The sequence below is a fragment of the Takifugu rubripes genome, chromosome 21 (genome assembly GCF_901000725.2).
Source record: "Takifugu rubripes chromosome 21, fTakRub1.2, whole genome shotgun sequence".
NCBI lineage: Eukaryota > Metazoa > Chordata > Actinopteri > Tetraodontiformes > Tetraodontidae > Takifugu > Takifugu rubripes.
In genome coordinates, this window is record NC_042305.1 from 16,007,245 (window position 1) to 16,022,629 (window position 15,385).

Consider the following 15,385-nt stretch of genomic DNA (forward strand, 5'->3'; position numbering starts at 1 on the left):
CCTTTTATCCATGCAAATGACCTCTGTGCACACTGGGAGCACACCTCCGAGGGGCCCTGGCCTGTAACTGGACGCTTGATGTGGAGATTTTTGGAGCCGCGGGTCCACCTCACCCAGGCAACCAGGCCCTATTGAGCCCTTGCCCCTCACTGTTTGCCCAGCAGCTCTTTCCTCCTCCGCCAACTCTTCTTCTATTCCTTTCCGCTGTGGGACTGCATGAGAGCTTGAGAGATGGGCTGTTGTTTTGTGCTCACTGTTTGGTTGTGCTGCTGGTGGCCAGCTTCCTATGGTGCACCAAGGCTCATGCCTATTCTCCTTTTGGCCCTTTCTTTTCTTTGACCCCTCCTGCAGCGAAGGAACCCCTGTTTGATCACATTAGGAGAGAAAGAGAGAGATCAGTAGTGCTTTTGACACTCCCTCTAGCTTTTGACAGCCTATGTGCTGTTGATCAGTTTGCCTGGTACCAGCAAGCGGTCGCTGCAGAATTCCTCCTTTTCTATTGTGCACTATTGATGTTTCTAAGCCTGCTATTTTAAAGCTGTTTGCACAGAGTGTGTGAGGAGAGCTCGGTAAAACCGGGGCTGCCGCGATAACTGCAAAAGTGAATTCTCATTTTGCCGTCTGGGGAGCTGCTGACACAAAAAGTGCCTCCTGCGCAGCTTGTGCTGTTGCTAACGGCGGCTCGTCCCATAGAAAGGTGGACCGGACCAATTGGCTCTTGTGTTGGGGAAACTGCTGTGGTGTGACGTATAGCGAAATATACCTACACTCACAATCAGTGGATAATATTAATTTTTTACAGTCTTTGGACGGCTGGGAGATGTCCATCTGTCAAACTGAGGCAAATACTGCAGATAGTGAAAATGCACCCCCTCCCTTACTTTACTTTCCTCATTAGTAAGAATGTTTTGGTTTTTCGAGGTTGATCCAAAGACACATGCCTTTGCATCCTTGTTTTAAGCCTGTGCCATAAATGGCCGTCTGCAGTTAACTACATTAACCTCACCGAAGCTCGGTTTAGGTCATTTTCTGCCCTGACAAATACCACAGACCTGGACCCTGTGAAGCAGAAAAAAGCTGATGTAATAGGTTTAAGGAAATCTTCAAGGGGAGTCAAACCTCACCCGTTCCTTCAGCAGCCCCTTCATTTCCCCCCTGTCTCTGTCCAAAATCCCTCCACTTATCCAGCCTTCAAGCTCTCGTAAGGCGGCCACTTTGGTCACAGCGTGAGCGTGGTCACTTTGATGTGCAAGTGTTGCAGGATTGAGACTTCAGGAGGAAGAAGGTTAAGCTTTGAGACGAGTTTGTCATAACCACAAACTTTGGAAAAGCGGTTATGATTCACCCATTCACTTATTTTCAGTGTTGGAGTGGGGGGAGGGGAGCAGGAGATGAGGCAAAGGAACGAGGGAGGAAAAGAAAGGGGGCTGTAAAGAAAAGAAACCTCAGCCACACACACACACACACACACACACACACACACACACACAAGGGTCTCTTTGCAGTCCGAAGCACAAAGGAAACCTGTAACGCCTCCAGATTCCTTCTAGTCAAGTATCAAAGACACGCTCTGCTTTAGAACAACAGAGTGGTGGGTAAGACAGGTCTGAGTAAGCCAGTGAACCCAGCATTGGCTCAGTTGGGTGCTGCGAGTTAATCTCTCAGATAGGATTTTTCCCCCCTCCTTCTTCTCCACCTCCTCCCTCTCTTTGGGGATATCAGCATTACTTTATAGCTTTGAATAGAGGGACTTGTCTAACCTGATCCCAGGTCAGCGTAAATGCAGGGAGAGGCTCAGGAATCGCATGCAGAGAGGGGCAACCATCGACCCATCCCGACTCCTTTTGGAAAAGATTGTCTTTCAGACCTCCCATTGTTATAATGATACAGTGTGTAGGGAGTTTACAGGAAGCAGACAGCAAACTTTAAATGACTTGTACGTTTATTGTAGAGATTTGCATCTTTTTAACATTTTAGCTCAGTTTTGGACTTAATTGCACACCTTGAAAGACCCTCCATAGACCCTCCACCCACGTAGCAAGCAAAGCTTCCATGCTAACTTTGTTAAGTGACATGAATGTCTGATCAAGAGGTTCAAAGGGAGCCAAAGCAGATTGTTTCTGTCCCATTCTGTGATATGTCGGTAGTACTAAAACAAAGATTTGATTGATACTGTTATTGATTAAGTGTGGAGTTTATAAAGCAAGTGAGTGTTATCTTTTTACATTTTCTGCAATGCTCTGGCTTGTTTCTTATCAGCAGCGATAAGCAACAGTATCTACAAAGATCTGCCGACTGTGGGCGGGGCTGATTCATAATTGGGCCCCGATAGGTCTATACTTGCATCCAGTGGGCACGAGTTGCTAGCACATTTTCATATTTGTAAAGATATAGCAGGATTGTAATCGGCAGGGTGTAGCTCCCAGCGCACCTGCTCTTGCTCAAGGTCTCCCCTTCAGGCAAGCAAAGGCTGAAGGAAGATTCCTCTCTCCCCATTTAAATTCCATCCCAGGTGTCTTTTTATTTTTTCATGTTTATACCTCAGAAGGTCCTGTTTGCATTTATTCACTTTCTTATTCCATCTAGAATTGCCATTAGCTCCCCGAAATCCTTGAGCTCATGGATCAAGTCTCTTTCCTGTCAATCATAACATAATGAAATCATAAGGGTGGTTACTGGTGATACTAAATACATTTCTCTTGGCGTGTTGCTGCCCCCAGCATTTGTCTCTTACTCCTGACCTCAGCAGGCTGACCTGGAAGTGATGTAGGTGACCGCTTCCTCTAGTGTAGCCGGAGCCCCAGTAAGTGTTTCCTAAAGAAAACAAGTCAAAGACGGCCGAAATCTGAAACCGGCATTAATGTTGGCTGCTTTCCTGCCTCGCCTCCCTTCTTAGGTCCTGCAGCCGGGGGTGGAGGGAGCAGTAGTGGGAAGATGCACTACCCCTCACTGTCTAAAATCTATGCGCATACATTAATCGAAGTGTGTCGGCTTGTACTGTAAATCATTGCATTCCTCTCAGCTCTAGCTAGCGGGGAGCCGCAGTCCTTAATAAACGCCGTGCAGCTTTAGCCGATCTGGCCACGCCCTGACAGACACCCGCATGCAGGGCCAAAATGGGCTGTTGGTGCAGTTGTTGGGTCAAGGTCATTCGCTATATGAAGTGCATTTGAAGACCTGCCTCTCCTCGGGAGTTGTGATGATTCCAGCACTCCTGCTGCAACCCTCATGCACAGAAACACACATGCGCATGTGTGTACGCCACTGCAGCAGAATGATGCGACTCGCAAAGCTTTTGCTTTCAGATCGGATGCAGCTTTTAACACGTTTAATCTTCGCAGACAACCGATGCTGCACCTCTTTGCTCACTCGTCTGAATCAGCCGTGTTAACATTTATATGCTGTCATTGAGGTGTGAATAGTGTACGTGTATTTGTTGCAGCAGAATATGTTGACTGACTAAATTCTCTCTCGTGGTGATCCAATAATTCTATAATGTGTCAAATAATAGAGCCAAATTAACCTGCAGAACATTAGTCAGGGGAGGGTTTAAGAACCTAATTGGTTATTGGGGAAGATTGTATTAAAATGCCTTAAAACAGCATTGTTAGGGGTTCTAACCTCCTCTGTTTGCATACATGGTGTTCTATGAATAATGACACAGTCGAAGCCGTAGACAAACGACTGTGGGGTGGTAGTTTGGATCCTTTTCCCAGAATGATTGCGACTCAGTCCGTGTGAATAGGTTCAAATGAAAACTGCAGCAGGCCCATGTTTTAAAAAAAAAAAGAAATTTTAATGTAAAATAATGGGGGAGTTCTGTATGTTGGAAAATCTTGTACCAAATTTAGGGTCTGTCCAAGGTTGCTGCCATGTTGTCCACTGAACCAGGGAGGGATTCAGGGAGCTATGGGCCGCCTATGCTCTAATCCCATTCCACTAGGACTAGCAGCCTGCAAGCGCATTCCACAACTCTGGGGGCTTTGTGAGCAAGGAGGGAGGGCGAGGAGCATTCCTCCATGGCTGGAGCCATCAAAGATGCCGCGTAACATCAAAGGCCACTCAGAGCCTAGGTGTTGATGACTGCAGTCCTCCTTTCAGTTCACTTTCAGCAACTTCCAAACATCAGCTAGCTCTCTTCTGCACATGCTCACACACTGCAGCACCATTTTCTTTCAGGAAGAGGGAAATAATATAACTGACGCTCAGCGTGACATTGATAATAATGTGCTATTTGTTTTTCTATAAAAACTTGTGAGGTGTAAAAAGGTGTCTTAGAGAGCCTGCAGCTGTGTGCAGAAGAGATCTTAATGAATTGCATTCGCATTGCTTGTTATGTTGTTAGCCATGCTAATGAATTCCCGGTGGCTCTAATTTATGTGCCTGTTTTTATAATTGGCCCCACAAAGATGACTGTTTCTTGTGCATGAAGACATCCTTTGCGCATAGATTCTGCGATGCCTTAAGGGAGCGTGGTGGTGGTAGTGCTATTTCCATTCCCTCCCACTCTTTCCAAAATGGTGGCATCCAGCCCAGTGTTGACCTTTGAACTTTGTCAGTCTGTCCTTTGTTGGGGCCTCACTGGGTTTTGAGGGCTGAAGTTCTGAAAGTGACACCAGCACGACTCTTGAGTGTGCATACACACATGCATGCACACGCCAGTGACTGTCAGGATGCCGTCCCTGAGACTTAATAGAGTCACAAGCTCAGCATCCCGTTCAGTGTTAAAGCTGTCAGCCCGAGCCTTATGGTACATATCCGGACATTTGCATGATATTAGGTATCCCCTGCCAGAGTGCCTTGCCTCCACTGAAACCATGACACTTGTTTGCTTTCCACGTTGCTATGAAGATGGCTTGGAAGTGCTTTTTAGAGAAGGCTGAAGAGGGGACAGCAAGGTGGTGGTGGTGGGTGTTCTTGATTGGGGAAAAGTATCGCTCTCCAACACACATTTATTTCTTACCACAACTGTGTTTGTAAAAATTGTATAGACATTTTTAAACAAAAACCAAAAGTAGAGCAGCTGCGTTGTTATTTTGTCTCAGAAATGTTCAGGCTAAAGCCGAGTAATTTAAATTTGTTTGGTTCCTGTGTGTCCTTTTTCCTGTGTGCATTACACCCGATTGCTCTGCCATAGTCTGGTAGGTTGGCAAATTAAAAGACAGCGTCTGTGCTTGCTTGGTTAATTGTTCCTTTGGTGCCAGTGGAGAAGACAAAAGGGAGGAAGTCTTCATTATTTGGGAGGAAAAGCAGAGGGATCCCTTTACAGCGATTATGTTACAGGAGGTGGAGTGTTGGCCCCACCTGTAGGGCCCTCCCAGCTGCTCGACTGTAACTGGATCCTGCTCCTTCTCTCCTCAAGGCTACCAGTGCTCTTTGAAGTTATTTCCAGTGCTGGGAAAAAGTGGAAGAGTGACTGAGAGGGGCAAAGAGTGAAAGAGTGATGGGGAGGAGTGTGTGTGCATGTGTGTTGGTGCAGGCATTTACTCTTGAGTGTCTGCTTGTGCATGCTATACATAGAAAAAACACAATTTAGAAAATCAAATCCTTTCCGGAGCTCATTCCCTTTTTGTAGAATCTGCCATTCAAATTTAGTAAAAGAACCAAGGACGAACGACCCGCTGCCATGATTAGAGTCTGGCATCTGCAGAAACGGGAGGTTTCCCCTGAAGTCACTTCAAAACTTGAACGTAATGTGGAGGGAGAGATGGCAAAAGCCTGACCGGGCTTGTCCTGTCTTTTAACTGGCAGTCACCCCAACCTGTCTGCAGTCAAGGACAGTCATTGTAAATCCTCCTAATGAGGCCTGGGTGTCAATCTGCACCAGAAGCTTAACCTTACTGAGCCTGAACTGGAATGGCTCACTCAGGATCGACTCCTGATACACGCCGGCTCATTTTTGGGTTCATTAGACCATCTTCTGGGTTAAGACTCACTTAAATGACACTTTATGAATATTTTATCAGTTTTGACAACTTGCCTGAGGGTTGGTGGGAAAAATATGACAGTGAAACAGAAGAAATGTGTGAAAAGATGAACAGATCATAAGCAGATTGAAACATTTCGCCTTCTGGGATTTGTGTGCCAGAATGTGTTTATGAATGAGAAATACACCGTCCGGTGGGTGACTGTTGCTCCCACTGCCAGTTTTCTCATTTTAAGCTCGGATGTCAATCTTGCCCACAAGCGTTGAGACGTAAAAGTCAGCTTCAGCATGTTTACAGCAGGCCACACAACTTTGTGGAGGCGTTGGGATCCATCTGCTAAGTCTGGGATATGGCATGCCCACCTTCATCAAAACCCTTAACAACCTCCCTCCACGTTGGTTGGCAAGACTGGTGTGCTCTTCCAGGAAGTTGACAATACTCGGTGCAACCCCCCCACCTTCCCCCCCTACCAAAATCCACCCAATATTGGGGAGCATTGACGGGTGTGTGTGGTGGGGGTGCTATGGGCACGGCTCAGATGAACTAAAAGCTTGAGGAGATGGGTGACGATTCACAGTGAGCGTGCACGTGAGTATGAGATGCTACAAAGTTGCGCCTCGGTCGCGTTAACTAGTACCCACACCTGAGCTCGAACGGTGAGATACACAAATGCACATGCAGTTCTGAGAAGGCAGGGTGGTGCGAGGACTGGCATCCGGCCCGGCTGTTTTTGTTTTTTCTTCTAGATTGTGTGTGCATGTGAAATAGGGTGCCAGCTCATTCAACATTCTCTAAAAAAATATGTCAACAACCAAACAACAGATCAGCCCAGTTAATCATTTAACGAGCCTCACAAAGAACATGTTGTAAAAATTCCTTGTGGCTGACAACACACTGTCTTTGGTGCTTAAGACAGAACTTCATATTTAGCAAGGCCTTTTTAAGAGTTGGTGCTTAAACAAATTACACACTGTAAATTCTTCCATGCATATTGATCGGTTTTGCTCAAGGGTCATTCTCTGAATTGCTTACCGACTTTTGATGTCTTAAGCTCCTGCTGTGATTTAGCAGTACAAGAACACCATGTTTCAGCAAAATTCGCACCCTAAGGACATAATTCCCTGCAAAAATCTGCCATTTTTAAAAATGATTAAAAAAGTAATTACCTTTTTTTTGTTGTCCATATTTTCCCAGTTGAAATATAGACGTGAGGGGGAAGGCAGATGCTTGTCTGATTGGGGGGGGGTGCAGGTTGTATTCGTGCAACACTGCGAAGGCAGGGGAGGGTCAGTGTTTTTGGGATGTGTGGTAATTGGGGTGGGTGTGTGTGGGGAGGGGTGTCACCAGGGCCACCATTAACTTAGTGGAGAAAGGGGGTAAAACAAGTGAAAAGGGGTCGTGAGGGGGTGCAGGAGAAGTGGCTGTTGTATGATCAAAGGCTGGGTGAATTGGTTCACAGACAGGCAGAAGAATGGTATTGGATGGTGTGACTTGCATTTTGATTTCCTTTGAGAGTCGGACCAGAGGGAGGTCTGGGGCTCTCTTTACATGTCCCTGTTTTGATCTCGGTTATTTGGTCGATTCTGCAGAGAGAAATTGACTGTTAAAATGGGTGTAATTGCTTCTGTTGTAGACTTGGAGTTATGCGCGAGTAGTGTTTCTAGAGGTGGGGAAAATGGTAGGGGTGTGGCTTCCTGAGTGACAGATGAAGGCCGCATCACATTGAGGATTATGTTGGTATCTGTAAAGGGATATTCACGTGAAAGCCTACCTCCCCGAGGGACACGACGGGCAGGGTAGAATGAGAGCTGCCCCCTTGTGGCACTCCGGGGGCTTCAGGTGCCCCACTACCAAACCCACGGCCAAGGACAAGCAGGGCAAAGTGGAGCAATTGAGAGATTCCAGTGAGCTGAGCTGGGGCCTTGCAGGGAAGTTAGAAGTTGAAAGACAAGGGGAATAGTCACTGTCTTTTGTCTTGTGTGTCTGTTAGTGAATCCATGTTTGCATTTGTTCTTGTTCCTTTTGTGTCCATGGCCAGTAGCCATGACCCAATTCACCAGATTGCCATCGCTCACCCAAACTCGGTTTCTGTTCCCTTTTCTCCCCATCCCCACATCCATCAACGCCTACGTGAATATCTGACAGAAAAGAAAAATCCCTGTGGTGGCGATAGTGCAATGGCCAACCTCTAAAATAACAACACAGTCCACAACAACAATACTGTCCCACTTGGTGAACAGGAGTCCCAGCACAATGAGCCAGTGTTCCGGATCCAGGGGCGCAGGCAGGGCTCCCTGTTGCCATCCAGGCTGTTAGACAAGTAGAAGAGAGGTCACACAAGAAGGAGAACTGCACTACCTGGTTTTAGGTCTTTTTTGACAAAAATTAAGTAAACTTTCCTGACAATATGTTTGATCCTGTATTGCTGGATGTTTATTTCAATTTTCAGTTCAAACAGTAAAATTAGCTAGGAAAAAAGTGGTGACAGAAATTAAGCAAACCTGACTGGTTTGGGGATGTTTCATCTTTGGCCATTTCTTGAATTTTACATATAGCTTAAGTATCACACCAAATCTGTATTTTTATTGCCTTAATGCTCCTGCTCCATTTAGGCTAATAATTGTCTTCCAGTGACTCAAATTGCAGTGGAAAACTGCTCATTCCCCTTAGTCAAGCCATAAAATGGTCACATGCTTTGTGACTATATCTGGTGGATTTGTAAAAATGCATCTGGAGTATTTCACATTGTCCTTGTCTTGGTTTTCCTTGACAAATCTGTGTGCTATTTACAATTTTGAGCTTTGAAGTCCTTGTGGGAGGCCTAAAGAGAATACTTTCTAAGTAAGTAAGGAGACACATTTAGTATAATTGATGCCTTCAAAAGGTCTGGGCTAGCAACCGTTGCAATTTTAACATTAATTGCAATGAAGCTACTAGGATTTAGGCACATTTCATTCCTCAAGTGTTCACCTTATTTGCATTTAACTCTTTTTAGTGTTGGGTAAGTCTTCTCCAAAAGCCCCTTGAGGCCGGGGTCTTGACCTTTCTGCCTTGTGGCACTGTAGAGATGAAGCACCTTCTGACTACCCCTTCAGTTGGCCTGCTGCACGACTAACCTGCTCCCTCTATGCTGAAGTGGGGTTCAAAGGTTAGGGGTCACTGGAGAGAGAAGGGTATCTCGGGTCATCAGCACTGGCCCAGAGGCTAAAGTGGCCGATGGTTTTGGCGCCACTGTGCTGTGGTCACCAGGTTAATAGGATAAGTGGCCTGCAGGTCACTTTGGGCCAGTTTAATGGTAATACAGCAGCTTGGGCCTGCACTGTTGCCAGGGTGAGGAATGGATCTGGGATTTTAGGATTCCACTATTTTTTTTTTTTTTTTTTTTTTGTTTTTTTTACTGTTTTAATCCATGCTTGGATAGCAGAGATTTATCCTCTAGCAATTTGCTGGTTCCCCTCTTGGGAGAACATACAAGCAAAGAACACAAGGTCTCTGTGTCAAAATACAGTTTTCATATTGTTTTCCTGCCTGCGACGACTCGCCACCCACAGTGAGGAGACCTCAGGTAAAATGATGGAGGTGTTATGAGATAAGGGTTACTCTGTGGATCTCTGTGGTGAAACACATGCATCAACATTAGATGCACGTGTTGAGTAGATGGAGTATTGCACAAAAAAAGTAACGGGGCCAACGTTAATTCTCTGCTGCACTCGGAGGCCTGGCGCACTGCTGAATTTGTGTGCAGCGAACCCCAATCTGCATCATTCGCAGTTTTCTTTGCTTCTTTTAGAGTCTGCTCTCCCTTTGTCAATGATACAGTGAATGCATTTAAGTGTTGTAAATAAATGAAACTATAGGTGTTAATCAGAAATTGCAAGGTTACCATGATTGTAAACACTGTAAACCCCTCTCTTCTTTAGGACAATGTTTAAAATCCAGCCTCTCCATCTCCTTTCCAGATGCATCCTTTGGGACTATGCAATAATAATGACGAGGAGGACCTATACGAGTATGGCTGGGTTGGCGTGGTGAAGCTGGAGCAGCCCGAGCTGGACCCTTCCTGTCTCACTGTGCTGGGAAAGGTAAAGAGGACCCGTTTCTTACTCTGGCTCACATAAAGTGTCCATCATTGGATATGTAGGCATGAGCAGAACTCAGTGCTATTTTGTCTGTGTGCAAAATAGAAAAACGTCTATTTTACGTGACAGAGCAGGTGGGCTGAATTCCCCCTCCAGGCTCTCACTGGCCCCACCCTTCCCCACCCTCCTCCAGTGCTCTCAAACCCCTCTGGAGTCTGTGAATGGTATTTTATCATGCTTTAATTAAGTGTTCCTCTTAACGGAATGTACCAAATTCCCTGGAGGATGGGCCAGGCGTACTGGCTATGGTCTCATTTATCTTGTGCATGCCCGGTGACATAAAGAGAGCAGCCATTCATAATTTAAGAAGCCCTTGTCCCCGTATAGACATGCTAATGATGCACTTTCTTTGGAGATGGCTGCTGTTACATAGCTGATGCGTACTTGTCCTGAACTCTGAAAGCAGACCTAATGTTGGGCACTCAAACTTCAATGTAACTGTAGCTGAGAGTATAATCCTGACAGATGGTTGCATTCTTTAATTAATGGTATTCTTACTGGTGATGGTCTTTTTGCAGAGGTTAAGGGTCGTTTCACACTGGAATGGAGGAGAACTATTTCAATTGGGAATTTATTTCCTTCATCATCCACCAGGAGTTTAAAAAAACAAAACCCTCTTGTTAACTATGGGAGGTTTGAGAGGTTTTGACTTGTACTTTGGGAGTATTTGGTGGAACAGACTTAGTCATGTGAAAGGAGACCAGAAGGATAGAAGGGAGGGACACAATCATGAGTGTCATTTAAAACGTACTGTAGAGGTTCCGCGAAGAGTCATAATTTGGTTACAAGTATCAGGACCTCATCGTTTGGGACATAAAAAGATGTTAATGCTGGTCAGAACAAGGGTTTAAAAAAGAAACCCAAAGACGGTATCAGGAGCAGGGATCCAATAGCCACGAAGGTAACCCAAATCTCCAGTTGTGCCGGTTCTGAGGATGGCGAGATCTCTTGATGGCGACCTTTTGTCCTTCTGTCAACCATCATAAACACACGACCCTTGTATTTTCTCTGTTTTCAGCTGTGTAACTCTTGGATAACATCTATTGTTCCATCTTGAGGAACCCTTTCTGAAGCGTGACTGCCTGTGGGGGGGCTCTATGTTGCCACCGCAGCGTGATGATGTTTTCCTCCTGCCATGACGCTCACTCAGACAACCAGCCAGTCACCATGCCCGGCGGAGCCTAGTGTAGCTACTATGCCCACCCTTACACCCTCACCCCGCCTGGTCTGGCCTCATGTTTGGCAGCCTCCGCCCCCCCCACCCGCCCTACCCTAATGGCCCCTGACTGAACCCGAGAGCCCACTCCGGTTTGCTGCCACTTTGCCACCAACAGTGTTTGGGTCTTGTCTGGTCAATTTAGATTCAATTCAGTTACAGGAGCCCAGCGAACGCACCGCACAGAAATCTAGACAAAAATGCTGCTTGTGCCAACCCATGCCTAAATATGAAATGTCTGGGAACACGAGGCCCCCAGCTGTTCTTCAGAGCCAGTACCAACGGGCATGTCCCCCTCTCTATTTACAGTTCGCTCAATCTAAGAAAAGGGGGCTGGAACTGAAGTTCCACACCTAATTGGCCGACTCACTCTGCACGTCATTTAGACGGTTTCCAGTTCTGCTCAACAAGTGATAAATGACGTTTAACGCGGCTGAAACGTTATCGTTTACTAAAATATCTTAGCGTCTGAAGTTGCGGTTTAAAAGTATCAACAGCAGAGGAAACGGTGGGGGAGTGTCAGGTCGTGGCAGCTTCAGAGGTCCACGTGTGAACCCGACCGAAGTACTGGTGTGTCAACTATATGTGCACAGTTTTTTCCTGTGCTTCCTGTCTGGTTAGCATGAGCCGTCCAGGACGTCTGTGTGAGCCACAGGGGGAAAGCCCGCGGGTCCTACGTGAGCTTACTGTTGGATAATAGCTCAGGATTAGCAGAACACATTTCGGTCTCTGTAAAGTGACTACACGAACAGGGTTCTTCAGAACCGAAGACATTTGAGTACTTTTATTTTTGCATAGCAGCACTTTCAGCTCATGTAAAGCAGTTCAGTTGGCTGGCCTAGCATGTAAACCTCCCTGGTATGTGCTTGTTGTGTGTGGCCTGGCGCTGCCCTTGACCAACTAGTCTCTGAACCGCAATCAGTTCCACCTTAAACCCGGGCCAAAGACAACATTTCACTGCCGCAGAGTGCAACTGGCCCATAACCAGCCGCTACAAAGCTCTTATAAATAACTGCAGCAACAAAGAGTATGAAGATATGTCCTCCCTGAAATAAAGATAGAGACTTCAGAGGTTTTGCCAGAAGCACGCAACCATAAAAAGTGAGTCCTGTGAATTGTGGGAACCAATGTCCAGCCAAAAACTGTAGTTTCCAAGGAAGATGATTTTTATTTTTTTACCTTTTTTCTAAGGTGGCCTTCAATGTGGCACTAAACGGCAGCGAGCGACCGCGGCGTCTGTCTCCTAAGTGGATTTGGGGGCTCTGGCTGTGTCTGGCATCTCTGCTGGAGCAGCAGAAAGTGTTTCTTGACAGAAAGAAATGGCAACAGGCAGATGAGTGTGATATGGCTCCATGCCTGCAGCCAGGTTGTCTGTCTCACGCACTCAGGTGTGCGTCGGAGGTCATCCTGAGTCCACAACGGTGCCAGTTGGGTGTCAGGCCGTGGGGCTTGTAAAGGATCACCTGTGCTGGATTGAACTGGCTCCATTTGGGCTCTCGGACGACTTTGAATGCAGCGTGTTGACAGTAATGTACAAAGCTGCTCTCGTCTCAGCTCCTAAAGCCTCTCTTTGAAATAATTTTCTTAATTTTTAAAAGAAATCATTCACCGCAGGGCTGTGAAAATACAGGATATCGACTGGGTGCCCCAGAGAAGGGAATGATGGAAGATTAAAATTGATTTGGGTGCCTTTAAATTTGAGCCATTAGAACTTGTCTTGCCAGAATATTGTTTTTCCTAATCAAAGATTAGATCAAAGATCTAAAACGTTCCCAGGCTGGCCAAGAAAAACAGGGATTTACACTATTTTAAAGGCCTTAATAGAGCCACCTATCATACATATAAGAAATCTTAATCGCATTGTCCTCTGGACCAAAAATTGAAAGGGGAAAAAGAAATTTGAGCAAATTCGAAGGCGGATGGAGTCCCCCTGCGCCTCAAACGCTCTGGACAAACAATTTCAAACACCACAGCATGGAAGGAGGGACAAAAAGACAAATTGAAAAAGAGAGGAGGAGCGGCAGGCAAAGATGAAAAAAGGGAGAAGAAAAAGCTGGTGAGGCGCGGAGCACTCTGGGGCCTGCCTCTCGGGCTCTCCTTTCATGTTTGTGTACGCCTCAACTTGCTGATATTATCTTGGCCGCTCTTCCTGGTGGGGTGTCGGCAGAGGTTTCCACTGTGACCAGGCTGGGGCCTCTCTCTCCCCCCCCCCGCTCCACCTCCACCCCCATCTTTCTGGCTGCTTCGGAACCCTCACCCACCGTCCCGCGTCAGTCCCTCCCCAAAAGAAGTCCCTCTCTTAAATCACCGCTTCACCACGTTTCACGCGCTCGGGATCCCACTGCGCTCGTTTCCATGGTCACTGGGAAGCTCTTTGTGTCATGTGGCTCAAAGTGAGCCGTCCCTGGGCCGAATTACCCAGCTTTCAATGGGAGGCCAAATGACCATTATTAGACTTCACAGCTCAGGCCCCCATTTAAAGAGACAAGAAAAGAGTCCTGGGGGGCTCGAGATGACAGAGAGATGGAGGGAGAGAGGGAGAAAGGGAGTGAAGTAAGGAACCGGGGGAGAAAGGTTGATGAACGTTGCGGGTTTAACGACAGTTCACTTTTTCCCAAGCGTTGCGCTGGTTTTTGCCCTTAGTCACAATTGGCATTTGGAAGTCAGACACCAGGCGTGACTTAAGCTCCGTCTGTGTGTCAGAAGGCACCCAGAAGACGGGGCGGCGCTGGATCAAAGGAACCGGCGTGGAAAAAGTAAATCTTAGCAAAGATAGGAGCAGACATCCACCCACGGCAACCAAAGCCCTGTCTTTTCTCTCCTCATCTCTGTCTGAGCTGCTGCTTTGTGGGGGAATGAACTTGTGCACGTCGGAGTCCGCGTGTCCTACGCCTTGTTGCTTGTGCATGAGTGTGTATGTCAGGGAATTGTTGTCTTTAAGGCTCAGGCCTACAGCTTGGCACGGAGGATGGAAACTGAAGCACCCCCACCCCCACCCCCACCCGGTCCCCACACAGTGAATCTGATTCCTCTTCCTACTACAGATGATTCTTTTACTGGAAGGTTAGCAGGGTGAAAATGTCATCCTGCTGTTGTGGTTTAAGCTTTCTTTAATGCTCTGCCAGGCAGGCAGTGCTGTGACACAGAGAACCGTGTGTGTGTGAGTGTGTGTGTGTGTGTGAGTGTGTGACTGCCCCTGCCCTGAGACACTGAAGTAATGGAACAAGGGAAACATTGAGAGAAGAGGCTGAGAAATCACCGCTGATAGAGGTATTAGCGTGTTTAAGCTGCAGACCCTTTCCAAAACGCTGTTTACTTTACTATAAAAAGTATCCTTTATCAGCGCATTCAAACGGTCATCTGGTGACGGACAGGTTGTTTCTTTGTCCCCCAGCTGGGGCACTTGAAGGCAGGCCTCATTTTCCCGTGCATCTGTTACCCCTTCCTGTTCCGTGAGAATGCCATTGAGCTGTGGTGGATCAGGTCCAAGTCGCCTGACCGCTGAAATACAGTCGGACGGAGCATTACGCCCTCAAACTGCTCATCTGCCTGCAAGGCCAATACGCCGTTATGAAGACACAACATAGCTGCGATTTGTCGTTGCCACTCTGGCATTTCGTGAAGTTAGCATCGGTTAGCGGCTAACTGAACAGCTGTATGAGCAGAGGATGAGATCATCTGCCACATAACATGACCGATGAGTAATTGTTAATGACACCATAATCCATTATTTACAACACGCTGTGTGTTGTAGGACAATTAAATGTCACAGCAGACTCTAATGAAGCTGTTGCTCCCTCTCTTATCAGGGTAAATCACATTTTTCTTTGGATTTATGACACCTTTGTGAATGAGGACGACGCTGCGGGGGGGGGGGGCGTTGTCGTCCCTGCGCAAGCGGCTCGGTCTTAAATTCTGACAATCCGAAAACTCCTCCCCCAGGGTAGCAGAACTGAAACACCTACAGGTGACCTCAGCAGGAGGAGTCAAAATAGAGGTTACGGGGCCAAGTTCAGGCGTGCTCCCCCTTGTTTACCGAGGGGAGAGATGACGGCAGACCGGCAGCAGAAGCCTTTCGCTAGCAGCAGGATGTGCTGTCACAA

General features: G+C 46.9%; 1 protein-coding gene across 2 annotated transcripts in view; it reads left to right on the top strand.

Annotated features, from left to right (window-relative positions):
• The window catches only part of znrf3 (zinc and ring finger 3), a 43,114-nt gene that overhangs the window by 13,730 nt on the left and 13,999 nt on the right, over positions 1 to 15,385 (top strand). For both annotated transcript variants that reach the window (XM_029829438.1, XM_011615957.2), the window contains exon 2: positions 9,887 to 10,009. In XM_029829438.1, the coding sequence (XP_029685298.1) occupies positions 9,887 to 10,009 (123 nt within the window). The remainder of the gene's footprint in view (positions 1 to 9,886; positions 10,010 to 15,385) is intronic.